The 20,000-nt window shown below is 42.7% G+C and overlaps 2 protein-coding genes across 8 annotated transcripts; one reads left to right on the forward strand and one right to left on the reverse strand.

Annotated features, from left to right (window-relative positions):
- The first annotated feature begins 4,318 nt into the window (after positions 1-4,318).
- On the forward strand, positions 4,319-11,393 carry max (myc associated factor X). 5 transcript variants are annotated; one of them, XM_048227485.1, is made up of 6 exons: positions 4,319-4,482; positions 4,769-4,795; positions 7,051-7,158; positions 7,585-7,632; positions 7,863-8,001; positions 9,643-11,393. In XM_048227485.1, the coding sequence occupies exons 1-6, from the start codon at positions 4,447-4,449 to the stop codon at positions 9,828-9,830; spliced, it is 546 nt and encodes a 181-aa protein (XP_048083442.1). In that variant the 5' UTR covers positions 4,319-4,446; the 3' UTR covers positions 9,831-11,393. The 5 variants fall into 5 exon arrangements, with proteins under 5 accessions (XP_048083442.1, XP_048083443.1, XP_048083447.1 ...); XM_048227486.1 differs by having other exon boundaries at positions 7,878-8,001; XM_048227490.1 differs by lacking the exon at positions 7,585-7,632 and adding an exon at positions 7,533-7,544 and having other exon boundaries at positions 4,320-4,482; positions 7,878-8,001.
- Positions 11,082-19,838, reverse strand: LOC125283920 (protein farnesyltransferase subunit beta-like). 3 transcript variants are annotated; one of them, XM_048227482.1, is made up of 12 exons: positions 19,708-19,838; positions 19,349-19,413; positions 19,151-19,223; positions 18,674-18,765; positions 16,429-16,575; positions 15,710-15,793; positions 15,268-15,354; positions 14,149-14,278; positions 13,928-14,060; positions 13,402-13,513; positions 13,088-13,202; positions 11,082-12,461 (listed from the first exon to the last, which is right to left on the reverse strand). In XM_048227482.1, the coding sequence occupies exons 1-12, from the start codon at positions 19,804-19,806 to the stop codon at positions 12,372-12,374; spliced, it is 1,227 nt and encodes a 408-aa protein (XP_048083439.1). In that variant the 5' UTR covers positions 19,807-19,838; the 3' UTR covers positions 11,082-12,371. The 3 variants fall into 3 exon arrangements, with proteins under 3 accessions (XP_048083439.1, XP_048083438.1, XP_048083440.1); XM_048227481.1 differs by having other exon boundaries at positions 11,082-12,464; XM_048227483.1 differs by having other exon boundaries at positions 11,082-12,464; positions 19,349-19,410; positions 19,708-19,821.
- Positions 19,839-20,000: the final 162 nt, after the last annotated feature.

The raw sequence follows: 20,000 nt of genomic DNA on the forward strand, positions 1-20,000 counted from the left end.
TCATTCACCACACAAAGGCATACCCAGAAAGCACATGCAGATGTTGCACAACCAAGTTTTTGAATATTTACTACTTTTTACCACAATATCTGTACTTATTTTCTAATGCACAGAATTATGTTTATATGATTATAGTTAGTTGTCATTTCTTCAACCCTCAATGGCATAAGCAGACCAGACTGCAGAGTACAGTGACTGAGGAGGGAGAACGAACCAAACTGAAAATCATTCTGTTTGCTTGCAGTGACCATTGTGATTGGCTTATGAGCGATAGATCTGTGATGATAAGTGGTCATGCACTAAATGACTACCGCAAAGGAAGACATATAAACACATAAGTAAAGAAGATAGATGATAAGCCAGTGATGACTGGCAGAGGTAATAAGCCAGTGATGACTGGCAGATAGGACATGTGTCTTTATGAACCTTCAGACAAAGGCAGAGGAATCAACAAAAAATGCGGGTAGAGGAGCGCTTCTTGGACTCTACAGTTTGGTTAAGTCAGAGGTGCTCTTTGGATGGGAAACTAAATGCCAAGAATCAAGAAACTCCAAGGCACTCTCTATTGAAAAAGTTAAAAAGCATTTATTATCATGGCTTGGTCAAGTTAACCTTCTAAAAAACTCCAACGCGTTTCGGCTACATGCCTTAAGAAAGAGTTCTTAACTCCCAGAAGAAGGAGAGGCAGAGGAATATCCAGAGCACAAACAAGAGATTAATTATCAGATGTTGTGTTTTTCTCTTCAGATATGCCGCGGCCAATTAGTGTAAATGTGTGTGTGTGTGTGGGTTAGTTGTGAAAAGATCCATCCCATTCAAGCCACAGAGTTCCTAGGAAGAACAAAACCTGTTTACTACAGTTTTACAACCTTGTGTGTTGTTGTTACCGTTCAACGGCTTCCTTTCTGAAGTGAACACAGAGCTCTCAAATCTCAGGCCTGAGACACGCGATTGACAGATGTCATGCCACACATGCCTCATGACCTTACATGACCCCATGCCACACATGCCTCATGACCTTACAGTACATGACCCCATGCCACACATGCCTCATGACCTTACAGTACATGACCCCATGTCACACATGCCTCATGACCTTACAGTACATAACCCCACGCCACACATGCCTCATGACCTTACATGACCCCATGCCACACATGCCTCATGACCTTACAGTACATGACCCCATGCCACACATGCCTCATGACCTTACAGTACATGACCCCATTACATGTACTGTACTGAAGGGGCCTTACAATAAAATAATGTATGTGTACATTTAGTGACCGTACACCAACAAGGATTCCCGGGTCACTGAAAGACCGGGGTACATGAAACTTGGTGGGCATGTAACCCCACATGGATAGCATGAAACCATCGTTTTGATCTGTAGCCCCCCCGCTGTACTGGACCCCCCGAAAGGAGGGTAGGGCAGACACAGTTTTTTGTGAATATCTTGAGAACCGTAGGGCCTAGGATGACCAATTTTTTCCGTATGTTTGCCTCCAGGGGTTATGTTAACCCATTCCATGTGCACACATGTGCATAAACAGATACACACGCACACACATACATTCACAGTAATCATATGTATGACACATACTCACACAGTAGATATATGTACGCATGCATGCACAAACACACATCCGCAGGCAAACACACAAGCACGCACACACACACACACACACCCACACACATAAACATAAACGTGTACACGCACACATGCACACAATTCAAGAATTTCTCAGAATTATGAACAGGCAAGATGGGGGTGGGGTTGTATAAAATCAATTTTACATGTGAAATCTATGAACTAATCATGTTTTGGTACTTGTTGTCTAGCAGATACCAGTGAGAATTGAGTGTGGATAGTGCAATTTAGTGAGACAGTTAGAATCATATAGGCCTTTCAGCGTGATTTATTTTTGTGGAAAAAATGTGCTGGACTGGGCGGCGGTCATATTTTGTACCGCTCTGCGGTACATCTAGTTATTATTGTTATTAGGAGTTAGTGTTGAGGTACTCATTTGAACTGCATCATAATGTGAGTATGATGGTGCAGCAGATAGATCATCATCTGATAAGTGGTTGGCCCATGCAGGTTTGATTCCTGAACCCCCTTTTGTGAATCCATGTTGCTTTGACAAAAGCATCTGCTAAATACTCAGTCACTTTACTTAACGTCAGTATAGACACAGACTTGTCACTGTGGTATTTTTCTTATATGCTTCCTGAAAACAAACAAATGAGCAGTTTAGATTTATTTTTTCCCTGGCCTATGTCTTACTCCAAGAGTGTCCCATTCTTTGACTGGGAACGTGGGAAAGGTCTACGGCATCAATAGTACATCGACTAGGAACAGAATGGAAATGCCTCAGTGGAATCTCTCCTCTTGGCACTCATGCACATGAGCTTCCCCGTGAAAGGACATTACATAATGGGGTGCCAGGATTGAGTGTGCCAGCTCCTCTGGTTCCTTTTGTGTGTGGCTTACAACAACACACAAGTCTTTGTGATGACTGAAAATCAGCCCTGCATCTTTCACCTGTAGAGACCCATCTGGCTCCGACCCATGCCTTTAGAAACGCTCCGGCAACAACAAGCTATAGTCTGGACAGTTTTTTTGTTTCTGTGTCCAAATGTGCAGAGAAAAATGTCACCTGTTAGGTTACCTGTTACTAGGCTACACATGGAAAAGAAGGACAGGGCTTTTGTTGGGGGTGTAAAGACTAAGACTGTTAATTGACTAACTTATGAAGCAATTCATTGGTGATGTAGTTATGCACACAATTCAACAACATGCATAATGCAAACTGATTAAATATAACTTGTGGCTTTAAATATGATTTGTTATGACTTGTGATGAAGATGCCTGCTTACAATGACATATATATATATATATATATATAAAATCCTCAGTTTCTATCAGTGTATGTGATGACATCACTTGAGCTCTTTTAGGAATAACTGGAATTATCCCATGGTTTCTTAAGAAAACTCCTGCCTTTGGAATTCTCTTAATGCCCTGGCTTCAATCCAAAGGCTATGTGCTTTGTTTTGGTTAAATTGGTCAGGTGATGCATGAGGGCAAGGATTCACGAGACCCAAGGATTTCCATTGCAGCTGTTTTGTATTAATACATTAGGCCTACAGAAGAAGCATCCAGTTAATAAAGTTAGGTCTATTTGACACGTATGGCTTGAAATGCGTTTCCCTTTAGACGTGGGTGCTTAAACATTCTGTATCACATTAAATCAAGTCACCAAACGTTTCTATTTCTGACAGCTGAATTATGGGTTCTATGGCAGTGGTTCTTAAGTGGTCTGACTTTGGGACCCACAATTTCCCATGTTCATAAAGTCGCGACCCATTTATTTTAGCGTTCAAGCCAATGGATATAGTGAGCTACATGAAGACAAGCGAAGTGCCTGTAGGCCTACTTGTTTGGCATTAGCCTGCATTTGTGAAGTCTTCAACTCTTGATGTCACCTTTCAAAGTACTCGACAGGTATGACTTTGACAGGGGTGCCTTGTTTCCATGTGGCCTTTTAGTTTTGATGGTTTCATGCTCTCATGTGCCAGCCATCTACTGCACACCACACAGTGGGGTTTCTGTCCTATTTTTTCCTCAGTTTAAGTAAATCCATATCCAAGCCTACTGTAGGCTACTTCAAATAAACAGAATAGCAGCCTACTTGCGTTTACCACTAAAATGATGTCTACATTGTCTAATAGTGTAGAGCCGTGGTTCACGTGATGCCCCCTGCTGTTTGTTTAAATGATAGGTCCAACACAGAATAATTTGAAATCCATTTTGTTAACAGTAGTAGGCCTATCTTTCCAATAACCTATCAATTAAAATGCAAGCCTTCCATAACTTGCAATAGACCTTGATCACATAACGCAAAATAATCATATAAGCCTCGCTGTACTGTGGCTCCTTTAAATACGAATGGGTATCATAAATCCACACGTTTTGGTCAAACATCTTAAACATAATCCCATTAAACCAGTCGATGCCACGACACAACACTGGTCATTGTTAATGGTATACATTATTTTATAAACTGCTCTCGGATCAGAGATTTGAAGCGGTTGTCTAGGGTTGTGGTGAGAGAAACAAGAACAGTGGGCACTCCCTTTGAGTGTACGTCGCCTGGGCGTGCCCTCATCAGACGCAAACATAGGAAATGTAGTTCTTTTAGATGTTGACTACTTAAATGGAGACGGCCATAAAACGTCATTACCCATCTATCTGTGCAGTCCAACACATGCGCATTGGGTGTTGTAAATGTCCATGTGTAAGCGCATCACGTGTAGCGATTCCGTTGATCGTCATGTTTCTGCTGTAAAGACTTGCCAGCTTGCTTGGAAGATAGGTTGTTTCGTTTCGCTTCAGTTCGTCTTTAGTACATTCTTTATTTTTGTCCATTATTTTTCCAGAGAATGAGCGATAACGATGATATTGAAGTCGATAGTGATGTGAGTTGTTGTAATTCTAGTTGTGTGCTGTTAGTCAACTCAATAGTGATACAATTATGTTGGGCTTGAAATCTGATAAACATGTTTTCCTGAAATTTGCTTCTGGTCATTGCTTATGGGGAATCGCTAGCAATGCTAATATTGAGTTGAATTCTGTAGGCAAAGCTATATAGCAAGCTAATGTTAGCCAGCTTTTCATTTGACTGCTCTTGACATTACGACGTATTTGACGTTTTAGTTTAGCTTATATTGAGTTACACTAACACTTCCCTTTCGTTTCTTGCAGGAAGATTCGTCGAGATACCATAATGTGGTACGTGATTGACGTGCAATACGTTGTAGCCACTTTGAATGTTCACCTTTCTCTTCCACATCTCCATAGTCCCCCAATACTACGAAATGCTTGGCCTTACTTAGCCCAGTTCCTGCCTTATTGTGATAGGTGGCTATCTAGGTATGTTTCTCGAGGATTTTAGCATCAGGCGTTATTAATTCCCGCAGTAACGTTGGCTTCATACTTCAACTAGAATTGGTAGCTAAAATATGTCGCCTTCAATGTTAGCATGCGAGCTACCTCTAGTTGTATTTTTTTACATTAGCTGTAGCTAGCTAACGTTAGTGTCTTCTCAGAAGACAGTAGCCACCAAGCTATCTGATGTTGCTCTCGTAGGACGGATTGGGTTATGCAGATGGATAAATATTCGTTTAGAGGAATGTAACACGAGCCACTTCAAAGAATTCTAGGATGCCCATTCAGTTGTAATATCTAATATGTCGCCAAGGATTGCGCTGAAAATATTTACGCATGAAGGGTAATCCCATCCCACAAGGCTAAGCGCGCCCTATATTTAGCTGCGCTAAATGATCAATTTCCGCGAGATCATTATTACATCATATGTATATAGCTGACATCTTATCTCTAAATTACGGTAGCTAAAATGTTGCATTGGTATTGCATTTGGGAAGACAACTCAGTTTATTAACGTGCTAAGTGTAGCTATCTTTCAGCTGTCACACATATCAGCTGAATGTTGCAGGCGTTCAGATGCCCTGTACGTCGAACCGCATTCACACTCGTACTGGGAGAGTAGTGCAATTGATTCTATGAAAAACACTAGCTAGCTTACATAAACAAGGCCTGCAGTGGAAGCTATGACTTTGGACAACCTCTGTGGACGTTCATAATCGCCTTGGCCTTGCACGATTTTCACCACCATGTCATCCGAAGAAAAGTAGCAATTTGGTTCATGTTTGTTTTTAATATTTTGAAATGAAATTATTATGTTACAGAAACCTTATTATGTTACAGAAACACAGATATGGCTGCTTCCATATTCCTGTATCTGTGAACGTTAAAAAATAAGATATTTTGCATCTTAAGTATTAATACTAAATGCCTCCTTTTTTGTTAATTTTACATAATAATTGATTGGCTTATGCACCAGCTGTGTAAAGAGATTTTGTAAAAGCAACTTCTTGTAATCTAGGTCACTATGTATGTGCCAGTCTTTCTTCTTCTTCTTCTTCTTCTTCTTCTTAAGAAGCTTACTAATAAACAAGTTTAGCTTCCATCTGCATCACCAGAGATACTGTCCCCGCATTGTCTTACAGTTGTAAACATACAGAACCTGTTAAGTGCGACATCCATTTTCTGTCCAAAACACTCAAATCCATGTGCCAACTTTACTCTCTCTAGCTTGATCACAAAACACAGTTGTCATGAAGAGGTCCGGGGGTTGACGTGGGAGTCAATCCATGTTAGTTTACCTGAAGAGCCCTACTGAGGTTTTCTCGTGCTATGTGACTTTGATCCAAAGCTGGAGTGTTTCTGCTGGGCCAGGTGAACCTCTGGGACGTGCCTGTCCGTGTCCAGCCTGGAGCCTCTAGTACAGTCTTTCTCAAAGTGTGGTCTCCAGACCACTGAGCTCTAGTGGTCTGCAAGCAATATTTGAAATATTGAACCGACTATTTAATATATGTATGAACAGCTTACTAGTAACATGACCAGTATCAAATTGTCAAGACAGGGTTAATTAAAAGAAAATCAAATTAATCCTCTAAAAGACTTGATGAAAGTGGTTCAGCGAGTTTTGTGTAATATAGTGTTGAAGTAGGCGTATTTTTTTTTTTTTTTCTGGACATTTGGGGAGTCTGAGTTTTCAATGTATTTATTTATTTATTTCATTTATTTATTTTTATTATATTATTCTAGTGATAGAAGCTTAATGCTGGTATCACTGTATGTATTCGCTTTAGACATAAGCGTCTGTTAAGAACCATAACAATAACCATGTAATTTTTGAAAAATAGGCATTTTTGACCTTTTTCTAACATGGAAGCATGTTAGCGTTTTTGCACTAGTTGTGAGATTGAGTAGTTGGTTATGTTAAGATGGAAAAAACTGAGATCTGTATGAAGTGAAGCAACTGTTTTTCTGGCTGCCAAGTGATCATTGCAGTCCTATGTTTTCTTTTCCCAGCTTTGTCAATTTGTTTTGTTTTTAGTGTCGTGACTTGGTGTTTGTTTGAGTCTGACCCAGTTAATGGCCTGTGATGTTCTGGTCCCCAGGCAGACAAGCGGGCCCATCACAACGCGCTGGAGCGCAAACGCAGGGACCACATCAAAGACAGCTTCCACAGTCTACGGGACTCTGTGCCTGCGCTCCAGGGAGAGAAGGTCTGTCCCTTTACGCTACTCTTAATTGGTTTTTTAAAGTTTTTTAAGAATCTTTCCCAAATCTTGTCAAAGTTGTTTGGTGTATGGTGTACATTATTTGGCATTCCCTGAAATCTAAAAGTGGGTTTATAGTCTGTAGACTGGTGAATTCTCCCTAGGAATTCTTCCAAAGTCACAGTTTAAATGACAACAATTGTTTACTGATATATTGTAATGCTAATTCACTGACTTTATGACTTCATGTAAATTATCTCTGTAAAACTCAAATCTAAGGATCATTCTTTAACTGCATTATGGTCACCCTATGTAGGTTAATGGTCTGTTTGTTGGTAGATAGAAGAAACTTCTGTAATTGTATTCTTTTATTCTTTCAGTGCCATGTGTCGGTAATTATACATTTATTTGTTTTATTGCTCTCGTTAATAGTCTGTGCTGGCTCTGTCTCAAGTAAATGCTGTAAGGTCTGAGACTATGGTCAGTATGCATAACCACACATAATGTGCAAATGTCATGTCATGTGATCGTATTTGTTACCAATGTTGATAATATGTTGCTATCAGTGCTGTACTGATAACGGTGCTGTGCTTTAAAGTTACAGAGAAAATGCATAATTTAGCAAGCAGCTGTTTCCTGTATGTGTGTGCATGTTATTTGGCCAGTGTCACCTGACTTGAAGTTTGAGTTGTATAATTTGCTGCTGACAGCACTCTGTGAAACAGGCGTCCCGAGCACAGATCCTCGACAAGGCGACGGAGTATATCCAGTACATGAGGCGAAAAAACCACACGCACCAGCAGGACATTGATGACCTGAAGAGGCAGAACGCCCTGCTGGAGCAGCAAGGTGAGTCTGGGGGTGCCCGAGGAGGGTGGGGCAGGGGCAGGGGCATCGGCATCGGCATCTAAGCCCATGGATCCAGCCCTTCATCGGGTACTGCCCTACCGGTGTGATGGGAATGTTGTAAAATGAACGTTCTAAAGAATATCAGCGTTTGTCAAATACTACATGGAATTTTAGAACCATGCATTGTTGCAGAACTAAGGGCCTGAATCCACCAAACACGTTTTTTGCGCTGACGGCGGCTATTTTCAATACAAATCCTATGAAGTTCAGTGTTCACAGTGCTCAGCGCCGTCGGTGGAAAAAAGCCCTCAGCGCTGACCGTTTTTTTCCGCAGTGCTCTGAACGCTTTTAGGACAGCGCTGGGCTCCTCAATGTCACTTCTGTCTTGCCAGCCAATTGAAATCAAGGTAGGGGCGGGACCTACACTGTCAACAATGTTGGTAGTGGCAGAGGAAAACTAAATCAGCCAAGTCCTATCATGACTAATATTAAACCACTGCTGCAAATTACAAAGCCTAGAGGGATGACCTATTCTATTGTATTGCCAAATGAACTCCTTTTGTCTGTCAAAGTCATATTTAGCGAGCTGAGTCCTAAACGATTGCTGCCATTTCAGTTAGCTAGTTAGTTAGCATTAGACAACGTTCCAAAAAGACGTGCTGGCAGAAGATGTTGGTAACATAGCAGCAATAAACACTTGACCGAAGCGCTCTTAAAATGAGGTTGAGGTTGCTGTCACCGCAAAAAACGCGATTGGTGGACAGAGGCCCTAAATCTTTTGTTAGAATGTTTAAAATGTTCCTGCTGAAAGGGTATTGTCCACACAGACACATTCACCCAGGCTGTGTATGCAAAGGAAATGGATGCTTGGAGCATGGTGGTATTATATAGACTTGGAGAGCGTGAGGTGACACCACCTCCATTCTTTTTAATTGCTGATGGTAGGCTAGCCACTTCAGCCCAGTAGGTACTGTGGCGATCGCAGACATTGTTAAAAATGTCGTCCAATGGATGCTCACTTCTGGTACCATATCTACGAAAAGACAATTGGTTACAGATGGCCAGGAAAGCATGCTGTCTTTGCGGATTGGTTGACAAAAGTATGCTGTCTTTGTGGATTAGTTGACAAAAGTATGCTGTTTTTGCGGATTGGTTGACATTCCTGGCCTCCTCATACCTACATGCTCACAACGTTTCTTATTTCAGGATGGCGACACATGAACGTTGAATATTACTTTAGACTTTCACTCGAATGCTTACGCATATGCACATACACATCATAAAGAGTACTAGTGTATTTAGTTTGCAGTCAAAACCTTACTGGTGTAAAACCAAATATTAGCTTTTGCATGTTATTGCTGAGCTTCAAATGATTTGTTCAAGTTTGTTGTGTGCTCATAATTAAGGATTTGGCAGTTGATATCATCTTAGTGGGCTCATTCATGTAGTAATTGTGCTCTTTATTTTGGCATTGACCCATTGTCAAATGAAGTCATGGAAATTTGAGGTAGCCAGACTGGTGACTAGTTGATGCGTACGTGGGGAGTGTTAGGATGTCTTCACGTGTGTTTATAATTGTGTGTGTGTGTGTGTATCTGTATCTGTATCTGTGTGTGTGTGTATCTGTGTGTGTGTCTGCAGTGCGAGCGCTGGAGAAGGCGAAGGGTAATGCCCAGTTCCAGTCATCCTACTCCTCCAGTGACAGCAGCCTGTACACGAACCGCAAAGGCGGGGCAGTGTCCGCCTTCGACGGGGGTTCCGACTCCAGTTCTGAGTCTGAGGAAGAGGAGCCCCCGAACAGGAAGAAGCTGCGCGCAGAGCCCAGTTAAACCCCCCCCCCTCCCCCCATTTCCACTCCTGCTCCCACACACTCATCAAGTCTCCCACACACTCATCAGTGCGGAGGGACACAACCAGAGACTCTCCTCAAACCCCACCCCACCCCAAACCAACCCAACCCCAACCCCAACCCCACCCCTTTGACATTGTTTTCCTCCCTCCCCCCACCCCACTTCAGGCTGGGAGAGTGCTTGCTCTCGTGGGCTCCTGAGGTCACCACTGCAGACATCCTACCCCTCACAGCGCCCCCTTCTGGACCAGATCAGCAGGTTTTGAACGGGGTCTCTGGTCTGATCCAGCCAGCTACTGTCTGGGGAACCTTTTTTTCATTTTGTTTAATTTTTTTTCTGCTCTATCTCTCGTGACGTCCCTCCCGTCATCACAAGTCTGACTCAGAAAACAAGCCACTCCTTGAGTGAGGCAGCTCCGCCGTCTGAACGACTTTTCAAAACGCCTTTCGCAAAACCTCACCGCGCGTCGCCAGGACGACCTCGAAGAAAGTGTGGAGGAAGTGAGGACACGGCTTTAGCTAAGCTTCGTTACCCACCCGCCCCCACCCCCAGCCCCGCCTCACCCCTGCAAGTACGAGGAGCCACCATTAGCCCAAAAGCATGGGGGGAGATCCTCCTGCAGAACAGCTTACCTTTTTAAATATTTGTACTTTTCCACTCAAGAGAAAAAAAAGAATGTGAATTTTCTTTTGGGAGGGGATGATGGTATGTATGTGCGTGTGCGTGTATGTATGTATGTATGTGTGTGTGTTTTACCTGCCTTGACCGGTATAGTTGGCTTAAGATTCTCCCCTCTAAAACTGTTTTGTTGCAATGCGTATCTTTTAAGTCTTCTTGAAATGAGTTTGTGTCCTGGTAGTCAAACTGTTGTTGTTTGCCTGAGATTATCAATTAGAATTAGATGAAAACGAGGCTTTTGTGAAGTATTTCTTTTTCCTAAATTGGATTAGGCACAAAACACAAAAACAAAAAAAACAAAAAAACAATTAGGGATTTTGGGTTGATGTGCACTCGCCAGTGAGCTGTGAAGACTTAAGAAGATCTGGAATAGACATGGTACCGGCTGGTAGGTTCTGGAGCTGGATCGGAGCGGGTTTGTTCCAGAACCTCTAGGGGTCTGGACCCCCCTCATAGTATCAGTGTAGTTTGAGGATGTAAAGTATAAATACGAGTGTCTGTTGTTTTCCTTCCCAGATGGATATTGAATGTTACACAAAGCAGTTAAAGGTATTAACCTTTTTATTTTTATTACAACAAAAGTCCATATCAATGTGTAGTGAAATACACTGTATACTCCTCCATGTTATCTATAATACCAACCGAACTTTCCCAGGAAATACTTGCCTGTCTGGGGAATGTTTGACTTATTTTTATTTTTTTTTTTCATTTAAAAAGAAATAATTAGTGTGTACGAAATACTAGGTAATTGTTTGATTCCATTCCATGGAAAATACAGGTATGTTGTACATACTGCCAACAATTGTCTTGCAAGTTGAGGCATACCTTTACTACGAAACTATAAATAAAACTATTTTATCCTTTTATGATGTCTGATTTCTGTTTACTAAAGGTATGATGGAAAATTTAATTGAAGGCTGTTGCAGGCCTTGAGGGAGAGTTGCCCAACATCATAGATGCACTTAGGTTTTTATCCGTTGCTTTAGTGTATTTCTCGAGTTTTAATTTTATGCAATTTAAAACAATTAGCGCAGACTGCACCACAAAATGCGTATCTTGGTCAACTGTATGTCTCAAAAGCAAGTGTTTATGCCAATGAAACTGTCAGTGCAATCAAAATGACAAGTCCATATGCCATTGTTTATGAACAAGATATTCAAAGTATGTCCTAATGCAAAAGGCTTTTACAGCATTGTGCAGTAAAACAGGCATCAACCCATAGGCAGAGCAGTGCCCCACTGTAAGCCAGATCTTTCCATGTTCCTGTCTGCTAAGCCGCATATTTTTGTTCACATAAAACAACTAGTTCAACACATTTTGCATGTAATGACTCAAACAGGAAATAAGGCCCATTTCTTTTATGGGGTAGGACTATTCAGCATGGAACCAGTATAGCGCATTTTGACAAACATGACAATAGAATTGGAAATGTAAAACAACAGCAGACATTTGCACACAATCGGTTGCATGGATGTATTTAAGCATTTGCTGTTTGTTTGAAGTAATGATTATTGCGTTTATGCAGTTATGTGGTTTGAACAAGCAGTTTTGTGATTTTCAATTCTGATCTGAGAAATACATCAAAGTGACTGAGGTGTGTGTGAGCTGGTCCAGGCTTGCTCCACCACTATCATCTGTGGTTGATGAGGCTGGTTAAAGTGCTGAATGGTTTAAAACGCCACACACAGGAACCACACAATCAGGCTGACTGAGATGTGAAGTCAAAGAAGTTAGTTGGAGGTTTCAGGCCTGAGCTTCGCCAAGTCCCCCAGCCTTCCCAATGAAATGTGACCGTTTTCCCAGAAGGCCTTAGAGGTCTGGCCCTTGACGGTGGGGGGAGTGTCAGCGTTCGTGCAGCGGCAGCGTGTTGAAGTGAGCGAGAGCCCTGGCCACCTTCTCCGGGTTGACGTTGTAGACGGGGTGCGTCCGAGCCTGCTGCCCAGAAATAGAAAAGCAGCGCAGCCACAGGGGAAGTGGGTTACTGATATTGGATTTGCCTTAACTGAATTAGATGTGAACTTCAGAACAGACAGACACATCAGCCAAAGTCTCTGTTTTTGCACTTTGGGTCTGGAGTGGGCACTTTGGAATCGTTGCAGGGTGCAGCTTACCCACTGCAGAACTTACCATATGTCCACATACTGTACGTCTCTGTCCAAAACTTCTATTTTGAGACATAAATTGCATGGTTGCGTGAGCTTAATGTATTTGCCTGGTATGGTTTGGTTTCAGTCTTAATTTGCCACCGTAACAAGAGTTGATGTTCCTGGAGTATGTAATGTACTAGAAGCCAAAACTTGTGTGTAATATAAAGAGTTGACTGTACTCTACAGTTGACTGTAGAGTAAAATTGGCGTAATAATCAAACAATCTAAATAACCAAATTCATGTTGAAAGTGAATGTTCAAGTTCAAGTAGTTTTACTGTCATGTACTTATAAATTTAATTATAAGTAATGCAATTCTTAAGCTCAAGAGCCAGCTCAACATCTGCAGTCTTAAAAGAGTAAATTAAAATGTTGTCATGTGGTGGCGTCAGGCTGAAGGCTTGAGACCTACCAGTCTGTTTTCCTCTCCACCGAGGATGTTCTCTCGAGGAGGAGACGCACAGCTGAAGTGCTGCGCCATGGACAACCCACTCAGGCAGTAGGATGTGTGGTAGAAATCCCGCAATCTGGGAGAACCACAGAAGAAAGACTGTGTGTGTGTGTGTCTCCTTGCTCTCTTCGTTGTGCTGTTATCGGTCCTTTACATGATCACTGTGACCACTCAGTACAGTAAATACTAAACACAACGGAATCCTAAGAGGTGAATGGTAACCTTTGTGTGTGTGTGTGTGTGAGAGAGAGAGAGAGAGCCCAACAGAGACTCACTTTCCAGGCTTGTCCAGAAGGCCGCCATCTGGGCACTGGCAGCAGAAGAGGAGGTACTCCTGCAGAGCCCGCTGCTCAAACATCCACCCCTTGACACCAACGGCTGGATCACCTGCAACCACACACACACACACACACACACACACACACACACAGCTCTACACTAACGGCTGGGTCATCTGCAACCACACACACACACCCCCTCCACACCAACAGCTGGGTCACCTGCAACCACACACACACACACACACACACACACACAGCTCTACACTAACGGCTGGGTCACCTGCAACACACACTACACTAACGGCTGGGTCACCTGCAAACACGAACACACATCTACACTAACAGCTGGGTTGCCTGCAACACACACACACAGACACACACACACCTCTAGTCTACACTAACGGCTGGGTCGCCTGCAACACACACATCTCTACACTTCAGATTGGATCTCATGCAACCACACACACACACACCTGGAGGTGTCACCTTCAGGTATTTCTAGTCTGAGAGGGGTTCTCACCTGCCTGCAGGAGTATCTGGTGAATGAGATGCAGGATGCCTGCCTGCCAGAAGGAGTAGCAGCCGTCCACCAGCTTATTACAGCGGCCCTGGAAACCACCCTCGAACCGCATCTGTCTGCTGCAGGCCCAGCGCTGACACACACACACACATAATGCTTACGTTTATGTTTATGTTTACGTTTATAGTTCTTAGCAGACACTTTTGTCCAGGTGCACCTACCAGCAGTGCTCTGATGTTCAGCCGTTGTTGTCCTTCCAGGATGACCAGAGCGGCCAGCGCACAGAAGGTGTAGCCACCATGGGCCTCCAGACCGGGGACTCCCCCCATGCCCCCCTCCCAGCTCTGGCACCTGGCAAAGGGCACAGCAGACCCACAGGGGCCAGGGTTGGGCATTGGGCAGTTGGGTGGGCTATGTGTGCTACTGTCATTAGTTTATGAAGCGCAGTGTGCAGTGATACATTGTGTGTGTTAGGATCTGTGATAAGTTCCAGGGTTCAGAGGTCAATACACACTAGCAAGCGACAGGGTAATGTGATGCTCTTGCATGCATGGCAGTGACGGTACAGTAATAAAGCTCCCAACTCCAACGGTTGTTGGAATAACTCTGTGGATTACTCCTTATCTATAATTCTACACTATGTGCTAGTACACAATGCCAAGGAGCTCAGTCAGAGGCCCAGTCAGAGCATTTCAACATGGCACCTTTCCCACAGTCTCTTCACATGGGACTAATGCACTATGTGACAAGATGTCACAGTCAGCAGACAATGCTGCGGAGTTCTGGACTAACTAGGACAAACTCGAAAACAAATGCTAAAAAGGCTACACCAATAAGCTTTTTCTCTAAGAGTCACCCCAATGTCCCTGTACTTTCTATATTCTTTCAAGACTTGCCTTCAGGATTAATTTGTGTTGATTTAGAAATAATAATAATAATAATAAAATAATAATTTAGTCTCTAGGGACAGGTTTCCTGTACATTAGTCCTGGTTCTACACTAAAAGCTTTCTCCAATGAAAATCTCTATTGGACTTCTCTTTTAGTCCAGGACCAGTACCAGGACCAGGACCAGGCTTAAACCATGTACGGGAAACTGGCCTACTGTCTGGCTAGATGAGACTACCCATAAGAGCCCACTCTCAAACAGACCAGGCTCAGGTCAGACACAGCTGTGTGTGTTGATGATCTCACTGCCTGCTATCTGTCTATCTATCTGTCTTTCTATCTATCTATCTGTCTTTCCCTCTGCCTGTCTATCTGTCTATCTGTCTATCTGCCGGTTGATCTGTATGTCTATCTGTCTGTCTGCCTTTCGGTCTGACTGTCTGCACTGCTCACCTGGCCACCCAGTCACAGGTGCCCTCAAACAGGTCGGGAGTGATGATGTTGGTGAGGGAGGCCACAGACGCAGCACAGTATATACTCCTGCAGAATACATACACACACACACACACACACACACACACACACACAAGTACACATACTCATCAGTGTAAACTCTTATAGAACACACACACACATCCACACATCACTACACACACATTAGTACATACACTCATCAGTATACTCCTGCAGAACACACACACACACATTACATTACATTTGGCTGACGCTTTTTTAGCCAAAGACACACACAGACACACACACATCAGTGTAAACTCCTCCAGAACAAACGCACACATTACACTACACACACATTAGTACATCAGTATACTCCTGCAGAACCTCCTCTCCCCCCACACACACACACACAGACACACCAGTGTCTACTTCAACACACCTGACGTCCACTTCTCCACCTGCATGCATCTGGAAGGAGCCGTCCTTCTGCCTCAGTGAATACAGGAAGTCAAGCAACTTCTCCCTGACATAAACAAGGAAATCAGTTGTCGCATGGTTTTATGCAATTATATTGAACTGGTACTAGCACTTAAACATCACACATATTCAGCACTTCATGCAGACCCATAATACACAATTCTCAAATGTATATATTTAAATGGCTCAAATGCAAATATTAAAAGGGCTCAAATGTTTATCACTGATTCAAATACTGTATATTTAAAATGGATCAAATGTACATTTACAATCTTTTTTCAGTCGCTTTGGTGTATTTCTCAGATCAGAATTGAAATTCTCAAAACTCACTTGTACACATCATAAAAGCAATTTGCATTTCTTCGAATAAACAAAAAACAATCCTTTAGTACACCCATGCAACTGATCGTGTAAAAACATTTGCTTTTTTTTACATTTGCTAATATCATGTCGGTCAAAAATGTGCCAAAATGGTCCAATAATGGCTTATTTCATCGGTTGAGTTATTACATGCACAATTGTCATTATCTGTCAAGCATAATTTATGCAAACGAATATATGTGACCTGACAGGATGTATTGCACCAACTGTTATGCAATTGTTAATGAGGATTCGAGAAATGCACCAAAGCGACTAACAACTGTAAATCATTCATATTACTGTTCAAGCACTTCCTTGTACCTGTCGATGACGTCATAAGCTTCCTGTGTTCCGATAACACACAATGCGTTGACAGCCGCGTATGTCGGCGCAAGGTGAGCTTGTTGGCCCGGACCTCCTGCGAAGCCTCCTGTTGGGCTCTGGCATTTGGAGATGAACTTACACACACTGAGACCACACACACACACACACACACACACATAATCTGGGTCATCACAATGGCTGTCATGTCATCCTTCTTTCCCTGATCAGCATACCTATCCCATGTTCCCATGTGGAACACATCACTGGTGTTCTTAAATTTACATCAAAACTACAGAACTGTGTAAATGTTTAGGCACATTTAAAACAATGCTGTGTAGTCAGTTCATGTTCAAAATGACAAACGTTTTTTGGCTATCAATTAGCAACATACAAAGTCCAATATACATACAAAAGAATGTTTGGAAATCAAACTACACACACAAACACAGAAAATGCAGAATAACATTACCCTCCTTTGGCCACTAGAGGGCTGTGAGGAGCAGGTAGTAGCAGCTGCATTCACATCCTTCAAAACAATGCAAAGCAAAGAGAACCAGAGAGAGGCAGAAAATCCCACTTCACTGACATGTGCCAGCATTGTGTTATAAGCCAGAGGTGAGGTGCTCAAAGCAAAGGAGATGAGGGCAAAGCCTCTTACAGCACTAATGGTCAGCACACGCAGTCCCACTGAGTGTGTGGCCACTAACATAGACCTTACAGTAACTATTCTATGGGAGACAGAAATACACTCTCTGGGTGTGTTCTCTCATCTAATGAGGAAGAAGGCAAATAAATGAAGAGTTCGGTTCCAAAACGCTAAAACTCCGTTTTTAAAAACATTAAAAAGTCATGCTTTTTAATTTCAGGTAATATCAATCAAAGTGTAGTTGTGTTGTTTTGATTGAGTAAAGATAACTCAAATAACAATACCCAATTAAATTCCTACTGAAATTACTTGGAAAACAAAATGTAAAAAAAAAGTATAAATGAAAATTCATAAAAATGGTGGATAAAGCGTTTTGGAACCAAACGCTAATGATGTGATTAATACATCATAAGGTCACAGATTCCTCTCTTCCTCACACAGCTCTCTCAGAGGGCACAGGGGCATGACGAGACAAGACAGAAACTGTTTACTTAAGACTCCAAGGATGATGGCAGAGTTTAAGTATGAATAAGTGAGGTTGTTAACATTGGGAGGAGATATTTCACAGAAGGTATTAGAAGCGTGCCAGTCTTAAGATGATGATGAGGAAAGACTACCCTCTATAAACACCTATGTCAGAATCCTTTTAACACAATTGCACCATCCAACATTCTTAAAACGAATGTGTTAGAAACAATACAAATTGTGTTGTCCCTATTTGGACGTAAAGATTATTATCAACACATTTGTTGTAAAAGTGTATACAATATAACAAAAGCAATGTGTTAGAAAAAGCACAAATTGTGTTGTCCCTATCTAGACATAGAGATGTGTTATTTTCAACGTTTTAGGATAGCATCCAATCTAGTGTTAAAACTCAGAAGGCTTAAGCGACTCTTTAAGCAACTGGCTATTTGATTTTCTGAAAGGCAGACTGTGAGATTGTGTCTGTCTTTAGAAACGGTGGCCCTCTGGGCTGCTGCCTCAGTCCCCTTTTGTACAGTCTGCGTCACACACGTCTGTGTTGCCAAGCATGACAAGAACAATATCATTAAATCTGCAGACGACACCACGGTGATTGGCCTAATAACCGATAATAAATAACCACACATGACTGTGTTGCCAAGCAACAACAGTATCATTAAATTAGCAGACAACACCACGGTGATTGACCAAATAACCAATAATGATGAGGTTGTGTCTGTTGTGAGGCTGTATGTGAGTGTGTGTTGTGAGGGAGACAAGGGCAGGAGGCTGTTATGAGGCTGTGTGTGTGTGTGTATGTATGTGTGTATGATTGTACGTTCATATGTTCGTACGTGTGTTTCTGTGTGTGTGTGTGAGAGAGAGTGTGTATGTTATGATGTGTGTGTGTGTGTGTGTGTGAATGTTTGTGTGTGTGTGTGTGTGTGAATGTTTGTGTGTTCATACATGTGTGTCTGTGTGTGTGTGTGTGTGTGTGAGAGAGAGAGAGAGTGTGTGTTATGATATGTGTATGTGTGTGTGAGAGAGTATTCGTGTGTGTGTGTGTGTGTGTGTGTGTGCATACATGCATGTGTGCGTGTGTGTGTGTGTGTGTGTGTGTGTGGCACTCACTCCGAGGCGAGGTCAGGAGCCACAGGCTGGAGGAGAAGGTCCAAGCTGTGGAGGAGCCAGAAGCAGAGCCAGGGCCGACTGGCATCCAGAGTCTGGGGTGGTCAAGGGGGGTGGGGGAGAGAGTGGCCTTCAGCTTTGGCACAGAACACACACACACACACACACACACACACAGGCACAGCCGCATGCACGCACACACACACGCAACTTCATAACAAACTCAACACACACGCGCAGGCACAGCCGCATGCACGCACACACAGACGCATGCACGCACACACACACACTCCCACTAAAGTGAAAAAGCAGCCGGGAACAAGAGCAGAGGATAAAAGAGCTTTCTTTGGCACGTTCAATGTTCCCTCTGTGGCCGAAGAGGCAGAGGTGGTATCACATGGGAGTGTATAAGAGAGGGCAGCGGTCGCCACGGCTGCCTATTTATACCTCTTCTGGGCTCCGACGGGCCACACCACATACCTCATAGGACTCCGAGAGATGCTGCAGTCCGTCCGTCAAATAAATAATATGCTGTTCTCGCAGCAATATGGGCCTGAATGCGCACAGAATTATGAATTGTTACAACAATTAGTGTATGTTTATTATTTAAATAAATCACATTTTCACTTGTAGCGTAACATGCCCAAAAAGGCACTTTTGGACCATTTTTTAACCAACCTTGGCATCCTGTGGTCCTTCAAGTGGGCATGTATTACTTCACAAATACTTTCTTCTACCCTCTTCTAGATAAAACATAGAGACGTGCAGTTAGTTTTCAGTTTTATTTTTCAGTACAGTTAACTCACGAACAACATCTAATTGTATTTAAATTATACTTCACATGATTCACCATGCCTTTGCGATTTTAATGTCCCACTAAAGCCCTATCTGATAATTGCTAAATTCTGATGTCAAATATGGTCCAGATTATTTCTCCCAAAGTAGCCTATTCTCAGAATATTCCGAAGGCTTTAATTTTGCAGAAATCAATTAGCACGTGAAGTGCCACAGCTCATGCCAGCCCTCAAGCCGATTACCTGATCAGATGACGTCACCGTTTGTAACCCATCGTCCTGAAACAGTTCACGATTGTGGCAGTCCTGGAAACATCTCAGAGGAGGGTGCTGATCTTTCATTTCACTTTCACTGAACTTCTTACAGGACCCGAACTACTTCTTCACATATACAGACTACATCAGTCTGCAGCTTTCTTTCCTTGTGTTGGTGAATTCGGTAGCCAGAAAGTGGGCGGTTACTTTGCAAGTTTCTGCGAGCAGCAAGAATTTGCGCTATACCGCCCTCGAGGTGTGGAGGCTACATGTGGAGGAGA

The sequence above is a fragment of the Alosa alosa genome, chromosome 19 (genome assembly GCF_017589495.1).
Source record: "Alosa alosa isolate M-15738 ecotype Scorff River chromosome 19, AALO_Geno_1.1, whole genome shotgun sequence".
Taxonomy (NCBI): domain Eukaryota; kingdom Metazoa; phylum Chordata; class Actinopteri; order Clupeiformes; family Clupeidae; genus Alosa; species Alosa alosa.

Bases quoted from the DNA above. Each gene is read 5' to 3' on its own strand.
- max (XM_048227485.1), top strand. From the start codon at position 4,447: ATGAGCGATAACGATGATATTGAAGTCGATAGTGAT. The intron at 4,796-7,050 runs GTACGTGATTGA...TCTGGTCCCCAG, and splicing joins CGTCGAGATACCATAATGTG to GCAGACAAGCGGGCCCATCA. The intron at 7,159-7,584 runs GTCTGTCCCTTT...TCTCGTTAATAG, and splicing joins CTGCGCTCCAGGGAGAGAAG to TCTGTGCTGGCTCTGTCTCA.
- LOC125283920 (XM_048227481.1), bottom strand. From the start codon at position 19,806: ATGAAAGATCAGCACCCTCCTCTGAGATGTTTCCAGGACTGCCACAAT. The intron at 15,355-15,709 runs GTGTGTTGAAGT...TGTATTCTGCAG, and splicing joins GGTGGAGAAGTGGACGTCAG to GAGTATATACTGTGCTGCGT. The intron at 14,279-15,267 runs GTGAGCAGTGCA...GCCCTTTGCCAG, and splicing joins ACCTGTGACTGGGTGGCCAG to GTGCCAGAGCTGGGAGGGGG.